This window comes from Rhopilema esculentum, chromosome 11 (genome assembly GCF_057945365.1).
Source record: "Rhopilema esculentum isolate cy_ngs chromosome 11, ASM5794536v1, whole genome shotgun sequence".
Taxonomy (NCBI): Eukaryota; Metazoa; Cnidaria; class Scyphozoa; order Rhizostomeae; family Rhizostomatidae; genus Rhopilema; species Rhopilema esculentum.
The window spans coordinates 16854597-16876413 of NC_142825.1; the positions used below are offsets into that span (position 1 = coordinate 16854597).

At 37.1% G+C, this 21817-nt stretch overlaps 2 protein-coding genes across 2 annotated transcripts; both read left to right on the forward strand.

The window, feature by feature from the left end:
• The first annotated feature begins 7119 nt into the window (after positions 1-7119).
• On the forward strand, positions 7120-17849 carry LOC148959135 (uncharacterized). The gene is made up of 5 exons (XM_089111480.1): positions 7120-12552; positions 13596-13916; positions 14155-14291; positions 14900-15079; positions 17577-17849. Exons 1-5 carry the CDS (start codon positions 12195-12197, stop codon positions 17847-17849), a joined length of 1269 nt encoding a protein of 422 aa, XP_088967606.1. The 5' UTR covers positions 7120-12194.
• Positions 17850-18486: 637 nt separating this feature from the next.
• On the forward strand, positions 18487-21814 carry LOC148959136 (HMG domain-containing protein 3-like). Its single transcript, XM_089111496.1, has 4 exons — positions 18487-18593; positions 19347-19469; positions 19771-19989; positions 20667-21814. Exons 1-4 carry the CDS (start codon positions 18510-18512, stop codon positions 21120-21122), a joined length of 882 nt encoding a protein of 293 aa, XP_088967622.1. The 5' UTR covers positions 18487-18509; the 3' UTR covers positions 21123-21814.
• Positions 21815-21817: the final 3 nt, after the last annotated feature.

Consider the following 21817-nt stretch of genomic DNA (forward strand, 5'->3'; position numbering starts at 1 on the left):
TGTAGTTTTTAAGTTATTAAGTTTTTAAAGTCGAAATTTGCCCTCATCGATGGCGGAGCGAGAACGCGGTCGGACCACTGTGTCACGTGACCTTGTGACGTAAAGTGGTGGACACGAAGAGATGTTTTGATGTAATGTAGTAGTGAGTTTGATAAGGTTCATGACAGATAACAATCGTGAAAATTGTGATGAAAGCATGAAACTTGGTGAAAATATAGAATTCGGTATGCGCAACAAGATAGAATATAGAATCATTTTGGGAAAAAAACCCTTGTGCTATTTTTAGCCTGGGGTACTTGTGCCCAGTACTCGGAATACGTTAGTATGGTCAATCTATTTCTGTTAACTATACAACCATGAAACTTGGCAAACCGACACAATTTGACTTGCTGAAAATGATAGGAATGGTCTCCATCCTCAGAAATACCAATTGTGCTATTTTTAGACTGGGGTACTTGTGCCCAGTACTCAAAATACGTTAGTATGGTCAATCTATTTCTGTTAACTATACAACCATGAAACTTGGCAAACCGACACAATTTGACTTGCTGAAAATGATAAGAATGGTCCCCATCCTCAGAAATACCCCTTGTGCTATTTTTAGACTGGGGTACTTGTGCCCAGTACTCAAAATACGTTAGTATGGTCAATCTATTTCTGTTAACTATACAGCCATGAAACTTGGCAAACCGACACAATTTGACTTGCTGAAAATGATAAGAATGGTCCCCATCCTCAGAAATACCCCTTGTGCTATTTTTAGACTGGGGTACTTGTGCCCAGTACTCAAAATACGTTAGTATGGTCAATCTATTTCTGTTAACTAAACAACCATGAAACTTGGCAAACCGACACAATTTGACTTGCTGAAAATGATAAGAATGGTCCCCAACCTCAGAAATACCCCTTTAAACATGATTTCTCATGCTTTGTCTATAGAACATGATATCAAAGCATTTTCTGGTATAACTCCAGGCACAAAAAACATTCATACCAGGATGTACATAAAGGAGAAGGATTTAAAGCACAACCATTAAATGATGTATATGTTTCCAAGTTTATTAAAAGACCTGATCTTAACAAAATATATGTCAGGGTTTCTATCTCATAACTGTTCTATGAAAAATGTTGAGTTGAAGCAAATTTCAGAAAAATATAACCATTGGGCACCAAAAAACTTCATTCTCAAAATTTGAAAACAGTGTATCTAAACAACAGGCAGTGGCAGAATACATTAAAAGAACATTATACTGTGAAGGTAAAACATTTTCTTCTGATTATGTATAAAAAATGTTACCAAGCAGGTGGTACAGGACCATTATTGTAAGAGAAAAACTTTATCAAATCCAAACTATTCTACACATTTTGACGTGAGTAAAATATCTTGAAAAATATACCTTAGGAATCTTGAAAATATCAAGCCTTGCTCAATCTCCACTAGTTTTAACAAATTTCTAACTTATAACATGACCCCACTGGTTCTAAATTTCTCTTCTTGCTATTATGAACTGAAAGTCTGGTCCCTTTGAATAACCCCTGTATATAACCCTGTACTCCACTGTATATGTAGTAGGTAGCTGAGTTTTGCATTTTCATTGTCTCTCTGCAGAATTTTGAAACCCTTGTCTTCTTTGACTAAAGTTCTTTTCTTTACATTTTGTGATAAATTCATACTTAAAGTTGTCCAGTTTTTCCAGCACAAATACCCAAAAACCAGCAAACCATCCATTGATCGGCCACTGTTTGTAGATACCTAGCAAAATGGATATAATTTTAGGTATTAATCTATTTTAGGCATATTTATGCAATTCTATTAAATATTTGACATTTTCGAATTATCAGTCCAAAAATCTTAATTGCAGTAAGATTTAATAATACTTGTCAATGTACAAAAAACAAGCCAGTTTTAAAACCAAAGTGGATTAGGTCGACCTGTTCCGTGCTACACATCAAACTATGTATAAACGTTTTATATCAAAGGAAATATTTATTAAATTGTAACATGTAATAATCCTTATTATTTCAGATTTTAGAAATGGAAAGATTATAATATGTAGCCTACATTCTCAGTTGTATCTTACTTTTTATAAGGAAATAAGGAAATTGTGTTTGAGTTGTTCTTGCCTTCATTGTCAGAAAAGAAACAAAGATCGACGTACCATTGATTTACTTCCTCATTTCTACCGACAAAACGAGCACGTCGCGGGAGATAATTCATCCTCAGCCTCTGGGATCTCATCGGGCCTAGGCTAATCTTCATCGCCACTTTCGCAGTTCCCGTTCGCCCTTGGTAGGGCAAGTACTTCACCACCACATGCTCCAAATTCATCGTCGCTCGATCTTAAGTCTGTTGTCATTCCTGAAGAGCTGTCGTGAAAATTGCGAACTGAAATTCTAACCACTAACCAAATTCCCTCCCTCCGATTCACTCTACTACCTACTACAATGTTGTTTTCGTTGCGATCGGGGCACGTGTCCACGACTTTACGTCAGCGCCTGAAACTTGTCTCCAGACCTCTCCGCCACCGAAATGGAGAAATTTCACACTTCGCGTGGTGAATGCAGGAAAACGAAAAGAAAAACACTAATTTCGTGTCGATATTCGAAATCAGCACGATGAAAACTACTAAATAATTGATTTTCATTTTTCACTTCAGTTCCCCTTTAAACTGCAATTTTTCAAAAGACTCATTGCAAGGCAAGACAGTATGTTATAGGCTGCTTCCATATTTGAATAATCCCTCTTGCCATCAAAATTAATTCTGAATTTCCAATTGCCCCAGATGGTTACCCATTACCAAAATCCTCAGAGCAGAAAATGGAGTCATTCTTTTGGTCATAAAAATTGAGACTTCAGAGACACCTCATCCATAATCAAAGGGCAGGATTTTTCTCCAGGAGGTAATTGCTCTACTCTTTCCTTCAAGACAAAAAGTGATTTTTCTGTAAAGCCACAGCAAGAACCAGAAGCATACAAGGCTTGTTAGGGTCTTTTGCATGGCAAATAAAAATCGGGTAGGAATTGAATCTTGAAGCCTTCTCACTTACATGGTAAAAACTGAGTGCCAATGCTTTAGAAGAATCATCATACCTCCTACCTTTTTTGGTAGAGGAAAGCTTCACTTGCTTCTTAACAAAAGTAAGCAATTCAGGAAAAATAGTACCCTTACGAAGTCCAAGAGCCTTTTTCTCAGCTTTTTGCCTTTTTCTATTTTAATTTTGTCCTTTAGGTAAGAAATCCTTTGCCTCTTGACTATCATTGGTTTTTTGAAGGTGTAACAGCTTGTAGTGATTTTAATATTGTAAATTAGGCCATATTCCTACTTCATGCCATCACCATGACATCCAACTACGTTATTCACAGCATCACCTAGCACATGACATTCCTTTCGCCATTGATCACACGTTCACACATCTATGTCATGCTGATTTCTTCCCAAGTCTAGATCTTTCCTTCTCCATTGCATCATCATTACATCATCACAACACATCATTACTCAGCACAATTATTTTGTATATAAGTATGTTAATTTGTATGTAATTCAGTCAGACAGTCAAGTTCAGTTCAGATCAGAGTTATACAGCAATACACTGTCTCTCTCACTGGCTCCGTGTTCTCTGCACGTTAAATAAGATATCGAAGCAAACATCAACGAATGAAAGTCATAGGATATGATAGGAACCATTGCAAATCATGCTACATATTATCGATCCTATAATGGTGACCACGACGTGACCTGCAACTCCATCGTTGGTTAACTGGTTAACTCTACTTTGACTTCAACACCAACACAATTCAACCGGACTCGTCATCATAAACTCAGCAAAACTCACTGGAATTATCGACAACAAACAGATGGATACATTACCACAAATCGCCACATGCATCTTGGCAGCACCAGCACCACGGATCTCTCCAGTTTTCCACATCCAACTTCTCGCAGGTTCTTGGTCATCTTATTCATAAAATCTTGGCAAACAATCAACACACTGCAGCACTCGACTCACCGTAGTGCCCCCAACGCATCGCAGCACTCAACTCACTGTAGTGCCCTCAAACGCATCGCAGCACTCGATTCACTGTAGTGCCTTCACGCAACAACATCGCTTAATACCTCCTCAACAAACTGGTTCCTGGTCATCCAACGTAAAAACTTCGCACAATTCTCCCAAATCACGAAAAGAAGAAAACACCGGCTAGGTCACAAACTCTTATTGCAATTACAACGGTTGGACATTTAAATTTCGAACACTTAATTTTTTTATCTCAATTCATGATTATTCATTTTATCAAAACACATTTTCTTCCTGGTATATCCACTATGTCATAAGAAACAAAGAGTTAACAGTAAAACATTTAAGTTATCTTTTTAGAAAACCCCAGGAAAGAACCTTTTTTATTTCTTCCTCGACTGGTTTTGATGGGCTATCAGACAAAAAACCAAGGGAAACAATGCTTTCGCTTGAATGTGGCACTTGCAAAATTCAACAATTTGTTCATGTTGTCTGCCTGAAAGATTTTGGGAAAATATATATATAAATAACATTAAAGACTGACTATTGATTAGCATGATTTGTGCTGTTGTATCTTTGAGGAATTATATAAGTGGTCAGTGATCCGTTTTGGCGTTTTAGTCCAGACCACAGTAAAACAGCGGATAGCAGTGAACATAATTTAATATTAACATCCAACTTAAAAAAACATCAAGACAAAACAAACAACGTTCCAAACACCCGAAACAAAAGTATACAAAGGTTCATTGAAGATAATACAACAATAAAAGGTGATTTGTAAGTCAATAAACGATACCGCAGCTCTTTCTTATTCAATAAGCGGCATCACAGCGCAACTACACACAACACCTCCCCGCCTAGCCTTGAAGTTCAAGGCAAAGGCGAGAACATCTTCTTAGGCTTAAGGGCCTGTTTTGATCTCCGTGGGTTGTGAGGACCGTACTCTGGTGTAGCTGGCCTTCCTCCGGTGGCAGATCCTGGCAGTTCCAGGGAAGTAGCAGCGCTAGTCAGAGGTGAAGTTGCTCTCTCTGTAGACGGTGAAAATCCGGGATTATCATCATGGTAGTCTTGATCAATCTTTCATGGGAGCCACCCCACCAAGGAGCCTTTGAGAGGTTAAATTTCCAAGTGACTCTCCACTGCACGAGAAGTGCTTGTGCCTCTGGCGATTTCAGGATTCTCCTAAACGTTTTTGAAAATGCTATAAACGTTTTTGCGTTGTCCTTAATGATAAATTCTGGTGTTCCACCACGACTTGCGAATATTCTGAAGCAAAATAGGAACGATTTCATGCTGATATCAGAGACTAGCTCCAGATGCACCGCTCTGGTACTACCGCATGTAAAGAGAGCTAAATATACTTTCTTAGTGAAGCCAGACAAATTTCTCACGAATAGAGCTTCTGCAGAGTCAATTCCCACAGACGCAAAAGCATACCTGCCAACCTCCCAAGCTTAAAAATCTGGATATTCGAAATTTTTCTTTGAAAAATATGAACAATTTTTTTGCGGTACAGAATTTGAAAATGGCTTTAAAAAAAGCAAACATTTTACAACATACTTAAAGCTTTTTCGTCTGACACTCCTCAGAGCATAAAACGTCAGAATAGGTTCCGTTCGCTGAGTTCATGCAAAACTTGAACATCGAAAACGAAACATCTTTCATGTGTTCTTTTGACATTAGTAGTCTTTTCACAAATGTTCCTTTGAGTGAGACCATCAAAATATGTGCCGACGCTTTGTACCGGAGCGAGCTTAATAGCCCACCATTCCCAGAAGAAGTATTCATTGAACTGATGGAAACTGCAACACGTTCAGTTGAATTCAGTTTTAACAATGAAATGTACCAACAAAAGGATGGTGTCGCTATGGGTAGCCCTCTGGGACCTGCCTTGGCCAATATCTTTGTTGGCTTTCATGAAGAGCGTTTGTTCGACTACGACCAAAAGCCAGGTGTCTATTTTCGGTATGTGGATGACACATATACCATTTTCAAAACAGAGGCTGAGTGTGATATTTTTTTAAAACACATAAATAGCCTACACCCAGCCCTCCAGTTTACGTTTGAAAAGGAAGAAAATGATTCCTTGCCATTTTTAGATGTTTTGGTCGAAAAGTCTAACACTGGATTTCTTACCAGTGTGTATCGCAAGCCTACTTTTACCGGTCAGTACATACGCTGGAATTCATTTTGCCCAAAACAACACAAAGTCAACCTTGTCAAAACATTGGTACATAGGGCACTTATGATCTGCTCGAAATCTAAACTGCACGCTGAACTGGAAAAACTCAAAACGATCTTCTTGGACAACGGCTATCCTGAAGACGTCATTTTAACTTATACTAAGGAGAAGATCGCAAGTTTTTCGGCTGTTCAAAAGTTTGGTCCGCAAAAGTGCCCAGTTTATTTGAAACTACCATGGATTGGAAACACTTCCTTGCGATTCGAGAGTCAGATTAGGCAAGCCATAACCAATTGTTTCTTTGCTGTCAATCCTCGGATTGTTTACAGCACTAGGAGAGCCCTTCCATCCATTCAAAAGGATTGCGTCCCTACCAAACAAAAAAGTTCCGTCATTTATGAATTTATGTGCCAGTGTGATTCTGGCTACGTAGGGCGCACAACCCAAAGATTGTGGGATAGGATAAAACAGCATGTTCCTTCCAACATACGAAACAAAACTGCCCCTCAAAGAGAACAGCCTCCTCGATATTGTAGGTCTAGAAACACTGTTAAAACAAGTGATTCTGCCATTGGTCAACATCTTTTAGACAACCCAGATTGTGCAAAACTCTATAATGACGACATGTTTCAGATAATTGGCAGAGCCCGGTCGTCCTTCCATCTAGCAGTTTTGGAGTCAATCTACATAAAAACGAAAAAGCCGCCATTGTGTAGACAAAAGGAGTTCGTTTTCTCTCTTGGACTTCATTGGTAATTTTTCTTTAGGCTCGCGGCACTGATTGGTCAACTATACCGGTCTTGTGCTTGCGTTTTTCTGATTGGCCTATTTCGATCCACAACTGGGTATATATTTTTCCATCGTGTTTTTTCGGAACCTATTCTGACGTTTTATGCTCTGAGGAGTGTCAGACGAAAAAATTTTTCTTTATTAAAATCTGGAGATTTTGCTAAAAACCTGAAGATTTTGCGTGGCGAACTTTTTCACCAAAAATAGCAAGATTTACCCATACACTCATTGCTGTTACTGTAAAACTGTATCCTGTATACTATAACTTAAACAGTTTTCACAAACATTTTCTGTTATAGTACAAAGTTGCTTTTTTGCATTCTTCAAAACTTCTTCTTCTGGTTGCCATTTATAACAGGGAACCACTGATTCCCCACTGATTCTTGGAATCAGTGGTTCTCGTTTGCATGCAAACATAGGAGCTAGAAGCAGGACATGGGGCCGAGGGAGTTATTCTAAGCCAACCAGCGATGTCAGCAGCGCTGTGATGTGATTCAAGAACGATAACACAGAAGAGGGAAATTGTACATAAAATCATGCATAAAATTTGCAGGGGAAAAGCTGAATAAAATCTAAACATCTTGAAAATCGCTGCATTGGTAAATTGAAAATAAGTTTTTGAAAAACTGTGTGAAATGAACAAAAATTTGTGTGAACGTGGATTGAGGCCAAAACCGTGAGACACACGGCAAAACCGTGAGAGTTGGCAGGTCTGCAAAAGGATGTGAATCTTTAACTCTAAATTTCGGTAGCTGGCTCTGTGCACAGCTTTCATAATAGGGGGTGTGGGAAAAAGAGCATCGTAGTAACTGTAAATATAGTTTGTTTTGGAGTCTTTCAGTTTTGTTCCTCAGTGATTGATATAACTTTTTGCATGTTTAATAACAACAAATGGACATGAGAATATATAGTTCTGAGTTTGGAAAAACATCAGTCCTATTGTTATCATAGTCATGCAAACAATGACCACAGGAGAATCTGGAGATCTTTATAAGTACTAAATAATTAAAGTTTATAGTTAAAAACAACAACATATATGTCAATGATATAATGATTCCTGCAGCTGTAGTTTTGACAGGCAACAATTATTCAAAGTTTTCTCTCCTATGTTAAGCCGTAAAACATCAGGATCCCTGGGGAACAATCATTCTTGAATTCTCAAAAACATTTTGTTGCACCAACAGTATTTGACTTTTGGAAACAAATTAATGCTACTTGCTCGAGAGTATTTGGGGATACAGAATTATGCATTTTAGGTGATTGTAGCAGTGATTCACCTGGGCATTGTGCAAGGTACTGCAGCTATGTTGTAATGGAGAGTGAAAAGGTGCTGTTTTGGACATGCAAAAGTGGATAAATGGGAGAAAAAAGAATCTGCAGCCAATAAAATATCTTATTCTTTTAATTGTTATTTACTCAAACTCAAACTCAAAATCTTTATCAGCAAAAACAAATGTTAATTACAATATACCAAGAATTAAAATTTAGAATACAAAAGTTAGCATTTTCAAAATATTAATTAATTTATTACATCAGATAAAGTGGTTTGTTATGCTGAAGGACACATGAGAAAAACTCGCCAGGAGCTATCGAGTCATATGTCCCAGTGACGTATTTAAACTCAAGATTATAATTTCCATTTCAGTTTGAAGTAGTCTATAACAGTCATCATCATCATCATTAGCCTGTCACACCACTGCTGGCGGATGGCCTCCACATCTTTCTCCACTCATCACGGTTTTGGGCACTCCGGGTCCACGTGCTGCCTGCCTTCTGCTCGATCACATCTTCTATAACAGTAAGAGTAAAAAATTAAGGATGTAAGAGTATAGAAAAAAATATATATATATGTATACAGGCGGTAGGCTGGTAAATTTCACTGGTTAGGGATATGTTTAAAAAAGTAGAACGAATTCTTATGGCTTAGGAGTTCTGTAAAAGGTATAGTTTCATCATCTTTTTAAAGGCGTTTTTGTTGCGGATATTCTTTAGTTCAATTGGCAAGGAGTTCCAATGCTTAACCCCATCAAATGTCAGAAAGTTTTTTTTGAAGTTTGTAGAGATAGAGGGAAGAGAAAAACCAAGATCGGACGATTGTCTCGTATTATAGCAATGTAATTTACTAGTTTTGATGAATTCCTTTTGAAGAAAGTTACTATGATTTTCCTGGTTGATTTGAAACATAAATTTCGCTGTTTCGAGCTTGTATAGATTTTCTAGGTTTAATAACTTGAAACGTCTAAAGATTGGCTCTGTGTGAGCTGTGTAAGAAGCAAAATCGATTACTCTGACAGCTTTACGTAGGGTTATTTTCAATGGTTCGAGAGTAGTCTTATTAGCACAGCCCCAGTTAAGAAGTCCATAAAGAACATGAGATTGAATAAAAGAGTTGTATAGTGTTACAAGGGTGCTTTTTGGTATAAGATGTCTTAATTTATATAGGATACCAATACTTTTAGATACTTTGGTATTTAATTGGTTTATGTGGTGTTTCCAGTTAAGTTTGTCATCAATTAGTACACCAAGGTATTTTGAGGAGGTTTCTTGTTTTAGATTTTCGTCATTTATTTTTAGATTTACAATTCTATTATTTTTATGAGGTCTTATTATGAGAAAATTTGATTTAGCTACATTGAGTGATAACTTATTAGCTAGAAGCCATTCAGAAACATTTTTCATCTCATAATTGACTGTTTCTTCAATTGTATCTAGGTTTTTATCAGCAAATAAAATACTCGTTTGTTGCATTACAAATGGTCATTAATAAAGTCAAGGCATAAGGGGGTTGTGGTAATTTTGCCGACGACCAAATTGTGGTAATCGACAAAATTGTAACTGTGTGTAAGTCTATTCACCAAAATTGTTCAGGTATTTATCCAGAAATTGAACATCTGTCTCATTCCATTGATACATGGCATAAGAGTATAAAGGAAGTGAAGTTGAAGGAAGGGAAGCAATAAGTAGATGCCATATATTGTTATTTTTATTTGTTCCTCTCCCTGTTGCAGCTTAAAACCCACATAAAAAGACCTGTTTTTATAAGAACCTTGAGCCTGAAATTCAATCTTTTAAACCCCTTAAATAAGAACCCACAGGAGGCTGAAACTGGGATAGGTTCTTATTTGCATAATAGTTTTTAAAATTCCATATCAGAAAAGAAATATTCATAGGCTGTTGATGTACTGATCAATTTTTTCTAAAAGTAAAGCCATATAAAGTTAGGAAAACTACTTGATGGTTCTACTGCAGTGCACTTGGTAGACAAACTGAAATCGGCTTCTATTTCCTTTTTAACTCTGATCAGCTTATTGAAAGTTCCAATCAGTCTGTAGTCTACAGGTAACTCCAGGCCCTTACCAGCTCCTGCATTGTACCTGCTTCCAATACATTCTGCATCAATCTCACCATAATCCTTCAAAAAGTTGCAAAAAATCTTTGAAAATTCAATTTGTTAATGACCAACCATTTTGCCATTTCCTTCCAAAGCGACACTGCACATTCATCATACCCACTGTCTTCTTCAGGTTCATACTTCACCAACAAATACCTCTGCCTCTTTATAAGCATGGTATCCACGAATACTTCACTCTACAATTATCTCATACACATGATGGAACACCATTGAAATATTATTTTCAAAATTACATAGAATACAGCTCTTTCGATTGATTTTTGTTCAAAATTTCAAGGGCACATTGCAGCCATTTACCGATTCAAATACATGGAGTGGTTATTTCCTGTTGGAGGATTTGGAGTCTGGACAATTTAGAACGCTGAATTTTATCGGCAGCTGCCTCAACCTCCCGAACTGTGTCAATGAGCTCCTTCAGCTTCTTCTCACTTCTGTTCAAAACAAAGTGATACAACAAGGTATCCCTGTGTTGTGACTGACGTTTTGCAAGAGCCAGAAGATCAATTCGAACACATATTTTATTTCGCAAAACATTTTTTGCTACTTCGCTATTGGAAAGGCGTTTAGCCATTTTGACACTGTGACGGCTCTTCTCTGACCTTGCCGTTGTGGCATTAGCTGTTCTGGGTTGAATTGGAACAGCTGAGTGGTTTGGACTTTTTAGAACAGCCAAATCTTCCTTCATCACATTTGTGAAAGCTGAATGATAGCCTGCATGGTCAGAAAATTCACAACAATACCATGTTGCTGTTGGATATGCTGCTTAACTCTCATCCACCTTTGGGTTTTGTCCAGAAGCACTGCCATATGGAAATGGTAGCTCCTGTTTTGTGATGCTCCATGCAACAGGCCCATTGCATAACTGACAATGTTGAAGCTGACTGAAAGGACTCAACTATCACTGAAGAGAACTTTTCTCCGTCAAATACTTTCATATCAGCATTGCTGTATGTGATCAAATACGCTATTAACGGGGAGTGCTAAACGGGGAGTGCTAAAGAGCTCTCCTTTCTGGCAACTTGACATCTTATTATTTGAATTTCAAATGAAACTTTCGAACTTCTTCCAAAAGTAATATACTTTTGCATTTGAATTTGGAAACTTCACCCGCACCATTTCTGGACTCCATCTCATAGAGACAGATATCTGGAACCTCTCGTAAGGTCCTCTGCTATTGGTCCAAAGCATTAAAGGGGAGCTCATGGTTATCAACGGTATTCGTGCATTTGATTGGTGGAAGGTTTAGGGTGATAACCCTTTACAAGCAGCCTATTGGCAATGACATGACAATGCCGCGAATAAAAACAACACTATCTTCCGCGAATTAGAAATTTCATTTGGTTATGGCGACCGGCTCTAATCTAACAACGAGCCTACGTGGCTCTGGCCTCTTGTCCTCAATGTGGTGAACGATTCTTCAATCGCTACAAGCCCCCGAACTGTGAACAATGTAGACATCCTATCGGCGGTCATTTCCTTCGCAAAGATGCAAAGCAGAAAAGTGGCAGCAAAAAGGCCGTCTCGATAACTACTACGGCAGGAGACAGGATTTCCATTTACTCTGTCAGGACAACTAGCAAGAACGATCGATGTTTCGTGACAATCTCAAGAACTGGCCAAAAGATATGCTACTGTCCAAAATGTCTAACGGAAAGATCTGCTTGCGTGAACAAGTCTGTGGGACAAAGCCCAACATGCGAACACATCACAGCAGCTGAGATCTTCAACTCCAAGCCATCATACACGATCCCTAATTTCACAGAGGAAGATTTTTCCATCTTAGAGGCAACAGCAAATATGAAGGCGAGAATGGTGAATCACAACCAGAGCCACATGCCAACTGTTGTCAAAGTGAATGAATCTTCTTATGTCACAGTAGGAAAAACTAGTACAGAAATGGAGATTGGCCTATGTCATGTTTGGAACCGAACATCATCTTCCACTTCTTGTACTCGCTTTCTTAAGTGTGCATCGCGATCATGCAAGGCACCCTCAGCAAGGTCAAAAAAGGCGCACCAATCATACCTGTGTGTCCATTTACATCTCGTTATTTTGGCACAAAAAATATACGAGGCCAAGCCTCTTCAAAGCAAAGTGATCGCTGGTCCAGAGGAAAATATTGCTCTGCCTCTGACTGCTCAAAACACCACATTTGGTAAAGTATTTACAGTATAATATTTTATCCTCTTTTACAACCTTCTTCAATATTCACAGGCGATGACTTGAAGTTTTCCGCAGCCAGCGGATGCCTTGTTAGAGCAATATTTACATCAGTAGTGATGAGCAAAGAATTTTAGAGGGGCTCATATAATTTTCTTTATACAGTATTCATAATAAACATTCCAGTTATTTTAATTTCTTACGGTTTCACTTCCATGGCTCCTTAATCACACATATCTTTGTAAGGAATGAAATGCTGGCTAAGTAAAAACCAATGTTGGTTTAATCAAATATGTTCATTCTGGCAAAAATTAGCCATGTATCTCTTTCAAATTACCCAGATAAAAAGAGGGGCTCCAGCTCCCAGGGCCCCTTTCTACCACCCTGATATACAGGTATTATTAAAGTTAATATTTATGCTTCTTACATCATTGAAATACATCTTTGTACTCCAATGTTTTAAATCTATGTGCATAACATATTTTATGAACAAATTCTTAAATGAATATTTTCCTACCCAGAGTTTTATTTCACTACTATTATTGATTATGCCAATAGATAATCAAAGAAAGTGGGGATTAAGATTTGGCCAATAAACAACATTTTGTAAACAAACCACTTCTGTTAAATAAAGCAGGCTCTGAAACAAATTCCCTACTGAAAAAATTTACTGCCATCGAGTATCAATGATTAATCAGCATAAACCAATTTCAAAATATATAAAACTAGATCATAATTTAAAGCTCACACAATAACCTATTGAGGTTTTTCTCTGCAAATTTGTTATTAAAGAGCCATTTCAACCTGCTTATAACAATAACACAAAATCATTATGTTTTTTATGCATAAGGTGGCAGCAATTTACCGACCAACCAAGTTGCATTTTTAATTACTAGCACACTCATCTGTATGTACTACAAGTCATGTAAATTTACTCATCATTTTTTATCAGGTTTAACATGCTTATGTGATAACATCCAACAGCAATAATTTTATATAAATCAGGTTTTAATGCATTAAATCATTGTTTAATCTTAGGCAACAATAGGTCAAGGCAATCAACAATAGAGATCATCTCTAAGTTTTCACTCCCATACAAAATTCCATTAGAGCTTTTGCGTCAAATAGAGTTGAATGATTGCACTCAGAAGTGGCCAAGTAAACTTGAACCAGAACAGACCAATTGTCTATGTTGCCAAGGACCTCTGGATTCTGCTGTGCTCCCTAATGGTCAAAGCAAGGCAGACCATGGCTGGTTAATTTCCAACAACAATGCCTTCAAGAGCATCATCTTCTCGGTGAAAAACTGCAAGAACAAGTCCTGTCAGGCAGTGAATGCACCCCTTCCTTTTAACATAGGTGTGTATTGCAAGTTATTACAACACTGCATTTTTTTCATTCAAAGCCGTACAGCAATAGCTCTGTTTTTCTTTATTTAAATAATGTTTAGCCTACCACATTGGGAGTGTATCAAGTGATGTGTTACAGACAATTTTTGACATTATTAACAAATTGCTGTTTTCTGAGTGGGATTCCCTAACCTTAGGTTTGAATTAATCCTAAATGCTTCCAAGCTATTGATTATTCAATGTTTCAGGTTTGTTCAATGTTTGTAATAAGGTTGCTGTTACACTTGACATACTCTTGGAGATAAGAATGATGTTCAAAACTGGCTCACCAGTGACAAATATCATAGAAGGAAAGATTGACTTCTTGCTTCAGAAGACTGATGAGGTAATGTGCCATTAGCTAGAAATACTATCTACAGTTGGCACCCTAGCATTTGGGTGAATAGATAATTACTCAAAAAAACAAAAATCATGAACACTTTATGGTATTTTATGTGCTTCATGACAAGTTTGTAGTATCATTTACTCCATCTTATGTATGTCAAATAAAGCAAGGGACTTTCAGTTTCATTGGCAAGTACAGGATGTAAAAATACAATTTACATAACCTTATTTGAAATAAACAGTTGATATACATGCATGATAACAACTAAAATACAATAAGAAAATTAACAGAGAAACACTAAATTACATTGATAAAAACATAATTAGACATACCAGACTGTAGACCTTTATTAAATAGAATTTAAGCTGGTGCAAGAGAAAGGTGACAATATGCACTTGTGATGTAAAGGTAGCATCTTTCCAGTTAAAGGAAAGAGTCCAGGTTCGATTCCTGGCAGGTGCCCCCTGCTCATTATCAAACATTATAAACTCTATAAAACTAAACAAAACTACTAGAACAATTATCCATGACATGTTATAGATATTTTGTTACAAAACTGAGTCTATTTTTGATTCAAATAATAAAGTTTATAAATCTTGTAATGTTAGGCCAGCAGACCGCCACATGGAAAGCTTGAATACATAAAATCTTTGATGTACTATGCATTCCATGCCTTTGAAGTACTGACAGTAAGGGATATAAATGACACAATATGTGGTGTATGTGGTGTGGTTGGAGAAGTTTACTATGGTGATGGAAATGAAAAGATTTGCTGCAGGACCACAGAGGTCAGTTAAATAATGATTAATTTCCAACTTATCATTTTAAAGAGTTGTAGAGGAAATTCAGACCCTTCTGAAATCAAAACAAAAGAATAATAAGCCTAGGGGTAGTTGACCCGATTTTTTATACAACTACAAGTGTGCCCGTGGAAAAAAATTATCTTGATGCAGAATAGTTTTCTGATAATGATATCCGACTCTAGTGACACCAAAAGCAGGGGCGGATCTAGACGTTCGCACCGTTCGCACATGCGACAGTCAAACTTTTAAAATTATGCCAAGAATCCGTCTCGAAAGAGGTTTTTCCTTAACAACAAAATTCTTGCTTATTGGCAAATTTCCCATTTGTGTTTTAAGTGTATTTGCTTGGGAATTATGCTTTAGCTATATTTGACAACTGAACACCGTGCAGGAGCAGAAAGATCCAAGGTCTGAATCATGCATGATTCAAACCTGGCCATAAACACAACCGAAATCTTAAACACCATCTCTATTCAATCTCGATCTTGATTCAATCTGATTCAAATCTCAAAGCATCCTGACTAAAAAACAACAGGGTACCAATGTAGTTAGATTAGGGTATTTCGGTGCACAGTATGATTAGTAGCATGTTCGCACCGATTCGCACAGCTTTTGTTATAAAATATTTAACCAATGAAATTGCTAGATAGTGCGAACTTCGGTGCACAGTATATTTTTTTAGTAAGGTCGCACCACTGGGCAAAGATTAATCCGTCCTCATTGCTTGCTTTGTACAGTTTTGAGCTTATTTATGCTTGGCATGGGGAATTTTTTCACTGGCGAAAAGGAATTTTGTGTTATGGAGTCGACTGGCTACATGTATAATGAGTACGTTAAACCTGATAATTTGGAAGACAAAGGTCGCTAGATTTTCAGAGTAACATTCGACACGGGATGTTTTCAAGTTTCGACATTCATTACCACCTCCATGGATCAAGGGCCTACAAATGTCAATAAATGCCCTGGACTGGGGTGATATCCGCGATTTGGCTCTGGCGAATAAATAATATTCAGGACGTTGGCAGCGTGAAATTTTTATTTGGACAAAACTTTCAAAGTGAATCTTTTCAATGTGGATTCTCAGTTCCTTATCAGCTTTCAGATATTTCCGGGTAAAGTTTACTTGCTTGAGTATTCCCCTGAATTCGAAGGGGTTTCTTCGGAGTAAAATACATTTTTACACACTGATTTGGTTTATCTATTAAAAAATACTAGTTATTAGTGCAGGTTTTTATGAATATTTGTGTACATTTGTTCTATTTTGTTAGTTATGAAAATTCATTGTAATGATATTTTTCATTTTTTGCGTGGCCTGGTTTATCATCGTATACCATAAACAAATCGAGAGAGACAACTCGAATGTTTGCCTGATTATGAAAGGAATACCGTGTCAATACGTTTAAGAATTTCAAGTTGTTTCTTGCTTTACGCTTGGCTAAGAAACAACACAAATGATTTTGTAGTATCAATTGAAAACTCAGATAAGGAATAAACAACAGTTTGACAACGTTCTAAATAAAGCCAATTTAATGTGCGTGTCGACTGCTCAAATGAGAAGGGGGCGAATATCCTTAAAAACTATGGGTGTGGTCAAGAATGATATTTCCGACCACACCCTTGTGTGCGACAGTCAGAATACTTTCTAGATCCGCCCCTGCAGATAGGTCAAATGGAGACTTCAAAACAAACATTTGACATAATATTAAGCCAAAGTAACAAAATTTCTACCTTTATGTTTTGAAAACCCAAATTGTCATATACACCAGTGTGCTGAGCTAGTTTCCGGAGGTTCACTCCTTTTTCGGCAGTCCTCTTTGGCAAGCATCAGGGTGTCTTTTGTGATAGAGATTTACTATCAAGAGAATTAGTTTTAATCTCTCTCTTGAAAGTCATTTACAGATTTCAAACAAGCATACAATGCCCTTTCAATAGACAAACGTCTTTTGGACGCCATTAAAGATTTTCGAAAGTCTATTCACTAGTTAACTGAACTGTCATTCACATTAAGAGACCTCGCATTCACTGCTACCCTCTTTTTACAGCCTCCCCTTTCTTGGAAAAATCGCTTTATATATATATCAGTTATTCCAGTCACAGGGAGGGGGGGGGGGTACTCTCAACTTCTCTATACTGGGGTCCATGTCAAAAATTTTCATAGACCCCCAAATATTGAGTTTTGCGGAATTCCAAATATCAAATCTCAAAATTTTAAGACCTTGAATCTTGTTACATATTTTGGACTACCACTTTCGTAAATGGAATTTCGTAATTAATAAAACCGGTTCGTTTTTATAAGTTCGTTTTCACTTCTCAGAGCCCAAATATTAAAGTTTCTTAAGCTGTATTTCACAGACCCCATATACATGTATATCATTTTTTGTAAAGTCTCGAATCCCAAACATTGACATGGACCCCCGTATGTAAAAGAAGGGAGTATCCCCTTGGGGTTCCATTTAACATGCTATAATCGATTTTCTTCCAGATCATTGAACTGAACAAGTCATCGTCTAATGAAGCTGCAATCCTCAGTAGGCCAAACAGTGTGTCACCTCCGTCACTCAGTGACTTTGTGGAGAAGATTAGAATGCACTTGCTGGAAAAGTGCACCTTTTTGAAGTCTGAAAGTAAATTCCAAACAAGCATGGCAAGCATTCCATCGATAATTCCTCCAGCTTTGTTACTCGAAAATGTAAACACTGAGAAAGAAAAGAAAAGCGTTTACTTGTCTAACAATGAATCCAAAACGACAGGCTAGTCATATGCGTTTATCTAAAGCTTTTCATGAATGTCGAAATTTTTGCCAAAAGACCAAATGGTGAACAATTAGTGAGAACCAAGAATTTTTAGTCTTCCCAGCAGACCCACTAAAGGAAATGGTCTGTGCGCAGCCTACGGTCAAACTGCTCTTTTATCATATCTCACATTGCAACTCTCTTAAAAAACCAAGACAAAATCTCTTCAAACACAGAAATAATTTTTAAATGTTTTCTGACAAATAAATTTTAGAAGTTCTTTATCAAATCTCGAGATTTTTACCAAAAAATTCTAGGTTTTGTTGGTCTCGTAGATAGAAAATCTCGAAATTTTTTCAATTGTATTTAGGATGAGATTTTTTCCAATGTGAAGGTATCCCTCGAAAGTATCTTCGTAGTTTCACAATACTCCATACAAATAAAAGTTAATTTAGAAATTTGTTGAAAGAAATGGTTACAGCTGTTACAGAATAGAATAGAGGTTGAATTTCCAGGTATTACATCAAATGTTGTTTCTTGATTTCTTCTTGAAAACAGCTGAACTCATATAAGCGTTTCCTTATAAAATAAGTCTATATTCATAATTATTAAAATCTAGCTCCTGTTCCTTTTTAGGCGATCCTGTACTGCTTACTAAATTTTTGAAAGAACGGAATGTTGATATGTCTGTCATTTCAAGTCTCGACCGACCTGCATTAGAGGAAATCTGCCGATACTCTAAAATTGCGGTTGGACAGAAATCCAATGTATGTCATTGCCCTTTGGAAGAGGGTCATTTCACTTTCATTAACACCCACTCAGTAATAGCTGGCTTTACAAAACATTGCCCAAAATTATACTCCAAAGCTTAAAAATGCCCTGGAAAATGGAAAGTGACAACTCCCTTTCAGACCAGCCATAAAAAAATTCCTTCTTTTTATCCCTGGTATTTGATAAAAAGCCGGGCCGGTTTTGATTGCAAAAAATAAAAAGTGTTTCACCGGGATTTACTTCAGTGTATTTTTTGCTTGTTCTCCTTTGCTCAGTTTAAGTCAAAAATTTTTCATAGCTAGTTACTATAAACTTGTAGCAATACAATGATATTGCCCAACAACCACAAACTAGGTCATACTGTAACTAAAGTATCATCTATTCCTTACGAGATTCCAGCGGCGTGGCCAGGGTTAAAGAAGTGGGGACGCATTTCCGAAAAAAGGTGTTACTTTGGGTGTAGCCCAATTTTTGGGGCAACACTCTTTACTTTCACTTGGATTCCATCTACCAGTGTCATGCTTCCTATTAATAACATGAAATCCTTTATGATTTCGGACAGTTTTTCTATATATCAGAGCGGCTCAATGAAGTGCGGAGGGGGTCCTTTCCCTAACCACCCATCCCCATGGCTACGCCACTGTGAGGTTCCACGAAGTATTCTTAAAATAATGCAACCAATTGGTAGGGAAGAGGGCATGTTTGATTCAAATGAAAATGCATCTCATGCTTTCTAATTCTTTACACAGGACCTACTTCGTACTGCCATTCAGAAACTATATGCATCAGTTATCGTTGGAACTTCACCATGTCACGCATTTACAAAAGCAGAAGGACGCACTGGCGGATTTTATCATGTTTGCAGACACGGGGTTTGTCTTTTAAAAACTCTAAGTTTCTGGATTGAAAAACATCATCGGAATCTAGTTTAATGCGTTATCTATCCCTACTATTTGTTTTTGTGATTTCCATAATATAGATTTAGTGTCGTGATCACGTTTCTGGTTGAAAAACCCCTTACTTCTGACAGTGCAGCATAATCTAACATAATTTTACAGAACTTAACGGTCAGGAAAAATCTAAAAAAAATTAGAAGAAACTGTGAATAATTAATTTGTTATCCTTTTTAAAAGTCGTGTATATAAATGTCATGTGCCAATTTCTTCATTGTAGTGTACAGTTGCCTCAAAGTTTATCACCCTCACTGAATCGGTACGAGATGCTGCAGATATATATTTGTCCTTGAAATATCGCCCAATTACATTTGTTTGTGATACTGCCTGCACATTGGTAAGACATCTTAATTTGAGGGAGCCCCAGCTGACAGAAAAATTATGGGGGAAGTTTGATGGATGCTTTGAAGAACCCACAATCGGCTCTGCTCCAAGAAAGGTAAATATGATAACACAGTTTCCGTTTGGTCAGCAAGAAAAAATTTAGATTTGAAGCAATCATGAAATGCTAGAGAAGGGCAGGAAAATTTAGTAGAGTTGAGAGGCACAGCAAAACATGAGCATTGTTTTCTACTAAAGTGAATTGAAAAAGAGGCACTTTCTCTGTAAAAGGGACATTTTCACAGTGACAGGGTTACTTTCATTTTAAAAATTGGGCTCTTATATTAGAGAAAAGGCCATTTCTAAGATAAACGGAGTAGTTTCTGAAGAGAGAGGGCCTCTCAAGTTGAATTTTGAAAAACGTTTGAAGCCCCTTGCCGAATAGCACTTGTATTTTATATAAGAGACTCCTTATAAGAACACAAACCCCCTACTCTCTCTTATATTCTACATTACTCGAAAAGTGAATGATTAATGCTTAAAAATTCCAAAAGTTTCAAATGCACCTTTGTTCAAATTTTCAGAAGGGTACACAAAACGTTATTACCCTAATGATACCCTAAGAGGTTATCTAAAACAATAAATAGAATTTTTAACATTGCATATTTGGTAAGGCCCAATCTTGAACAGATGCTGTAGAGTCTTAAATATAACACACAAATTTCATTAGTTGACTTCGCATGTTTGGCAAGAAGTTTGCTCAATACATTTACTTAATACATGTCTCATTTACAGGATCAGAGCTTCCCATTTATAGTGCCCTCTGAATATCGGCCAGTCACAATTTCAAAAACAAAAGGAATTGAAGAATATCCTCCACAAGAGTATGTACATCCAGTGTCGGGCATTTCTAGGAGATTTGTTGTAGGTGACAGATTCCATTCGGCAAAGAATCCTCACAAATCAGAGCTATGTTCCTTCCACAATATCAACTTGTGCCAACAAGCAGCAACAATTCGTACTTGGGTGCAAGAAGCACGCAATAAGGCCAAGAAAGACAAGCGAATTCAAAGTGCATGCACTCAAAGTTTCCAAATGCATTTTCTTTATAATTATTTGATGGAATTCTACCAAAATGAAAAGATCGTCGAAGAACAGAAGAGGAGAATTTCCAATGATGGGAAAGTAAAGATCAGAAGAGACGAGTTTTTGCGCATCGTGAAATCACAAGATGAGGATAATAATTTTTGACGACGATGTTAATAATCTTTTACACTCTTTTTTATAATTAAACACTTTATAATCTAAGTTAGTTTTTTGTTTTTATCTATAAAACTGAAATGTATTTTTCAATATGTAAAAACAATCTTCAGGTGGGGAGGAGTAGCTACTGGACTGGGATAGGGCGTTATGGCAAAATGTGGACCCGTAATTCCTCAGATGTCTGAGAAAAGTGACCCTCCATTATGCAAACATCATGAAAGCTATACCTATAAGCCCTAAAGCCAAAGATCATTTTTATCGATACAACAAAATCATAAAACAACTTTTCAGATATTTCAAAAAGTTAAACCGATAATTCTGCACATTTCGAGAAGAAAATAAGTGGCTATATAATGGCACGTCCCTGTACCTCAACCCTATTAAGCTAACCCCCTCCCCCCCCCCTGCGAGAAACAATCCAGAGTGTTTACCCGATAGTACCTACCGGTCTTTTTGAAAATATACAACCGTCTTTACTTAGGGACCATTCAAAAAGTCTTTCTACATCTCCCCAGTCCAGTTTAATTTGTTTCTTATAAAGAAAAGTGTGTACGTTTGTGTTGTGTTTCATGTTGTGTTATTGCTATTTGACGTCCAAAATATCACTAGTTTCTTACTTGTTAAATGTTGTCAAGTCTTTCTTCTAGTTCCCTGAATACTTAATTCTTTTTTTTTGGGGGGGG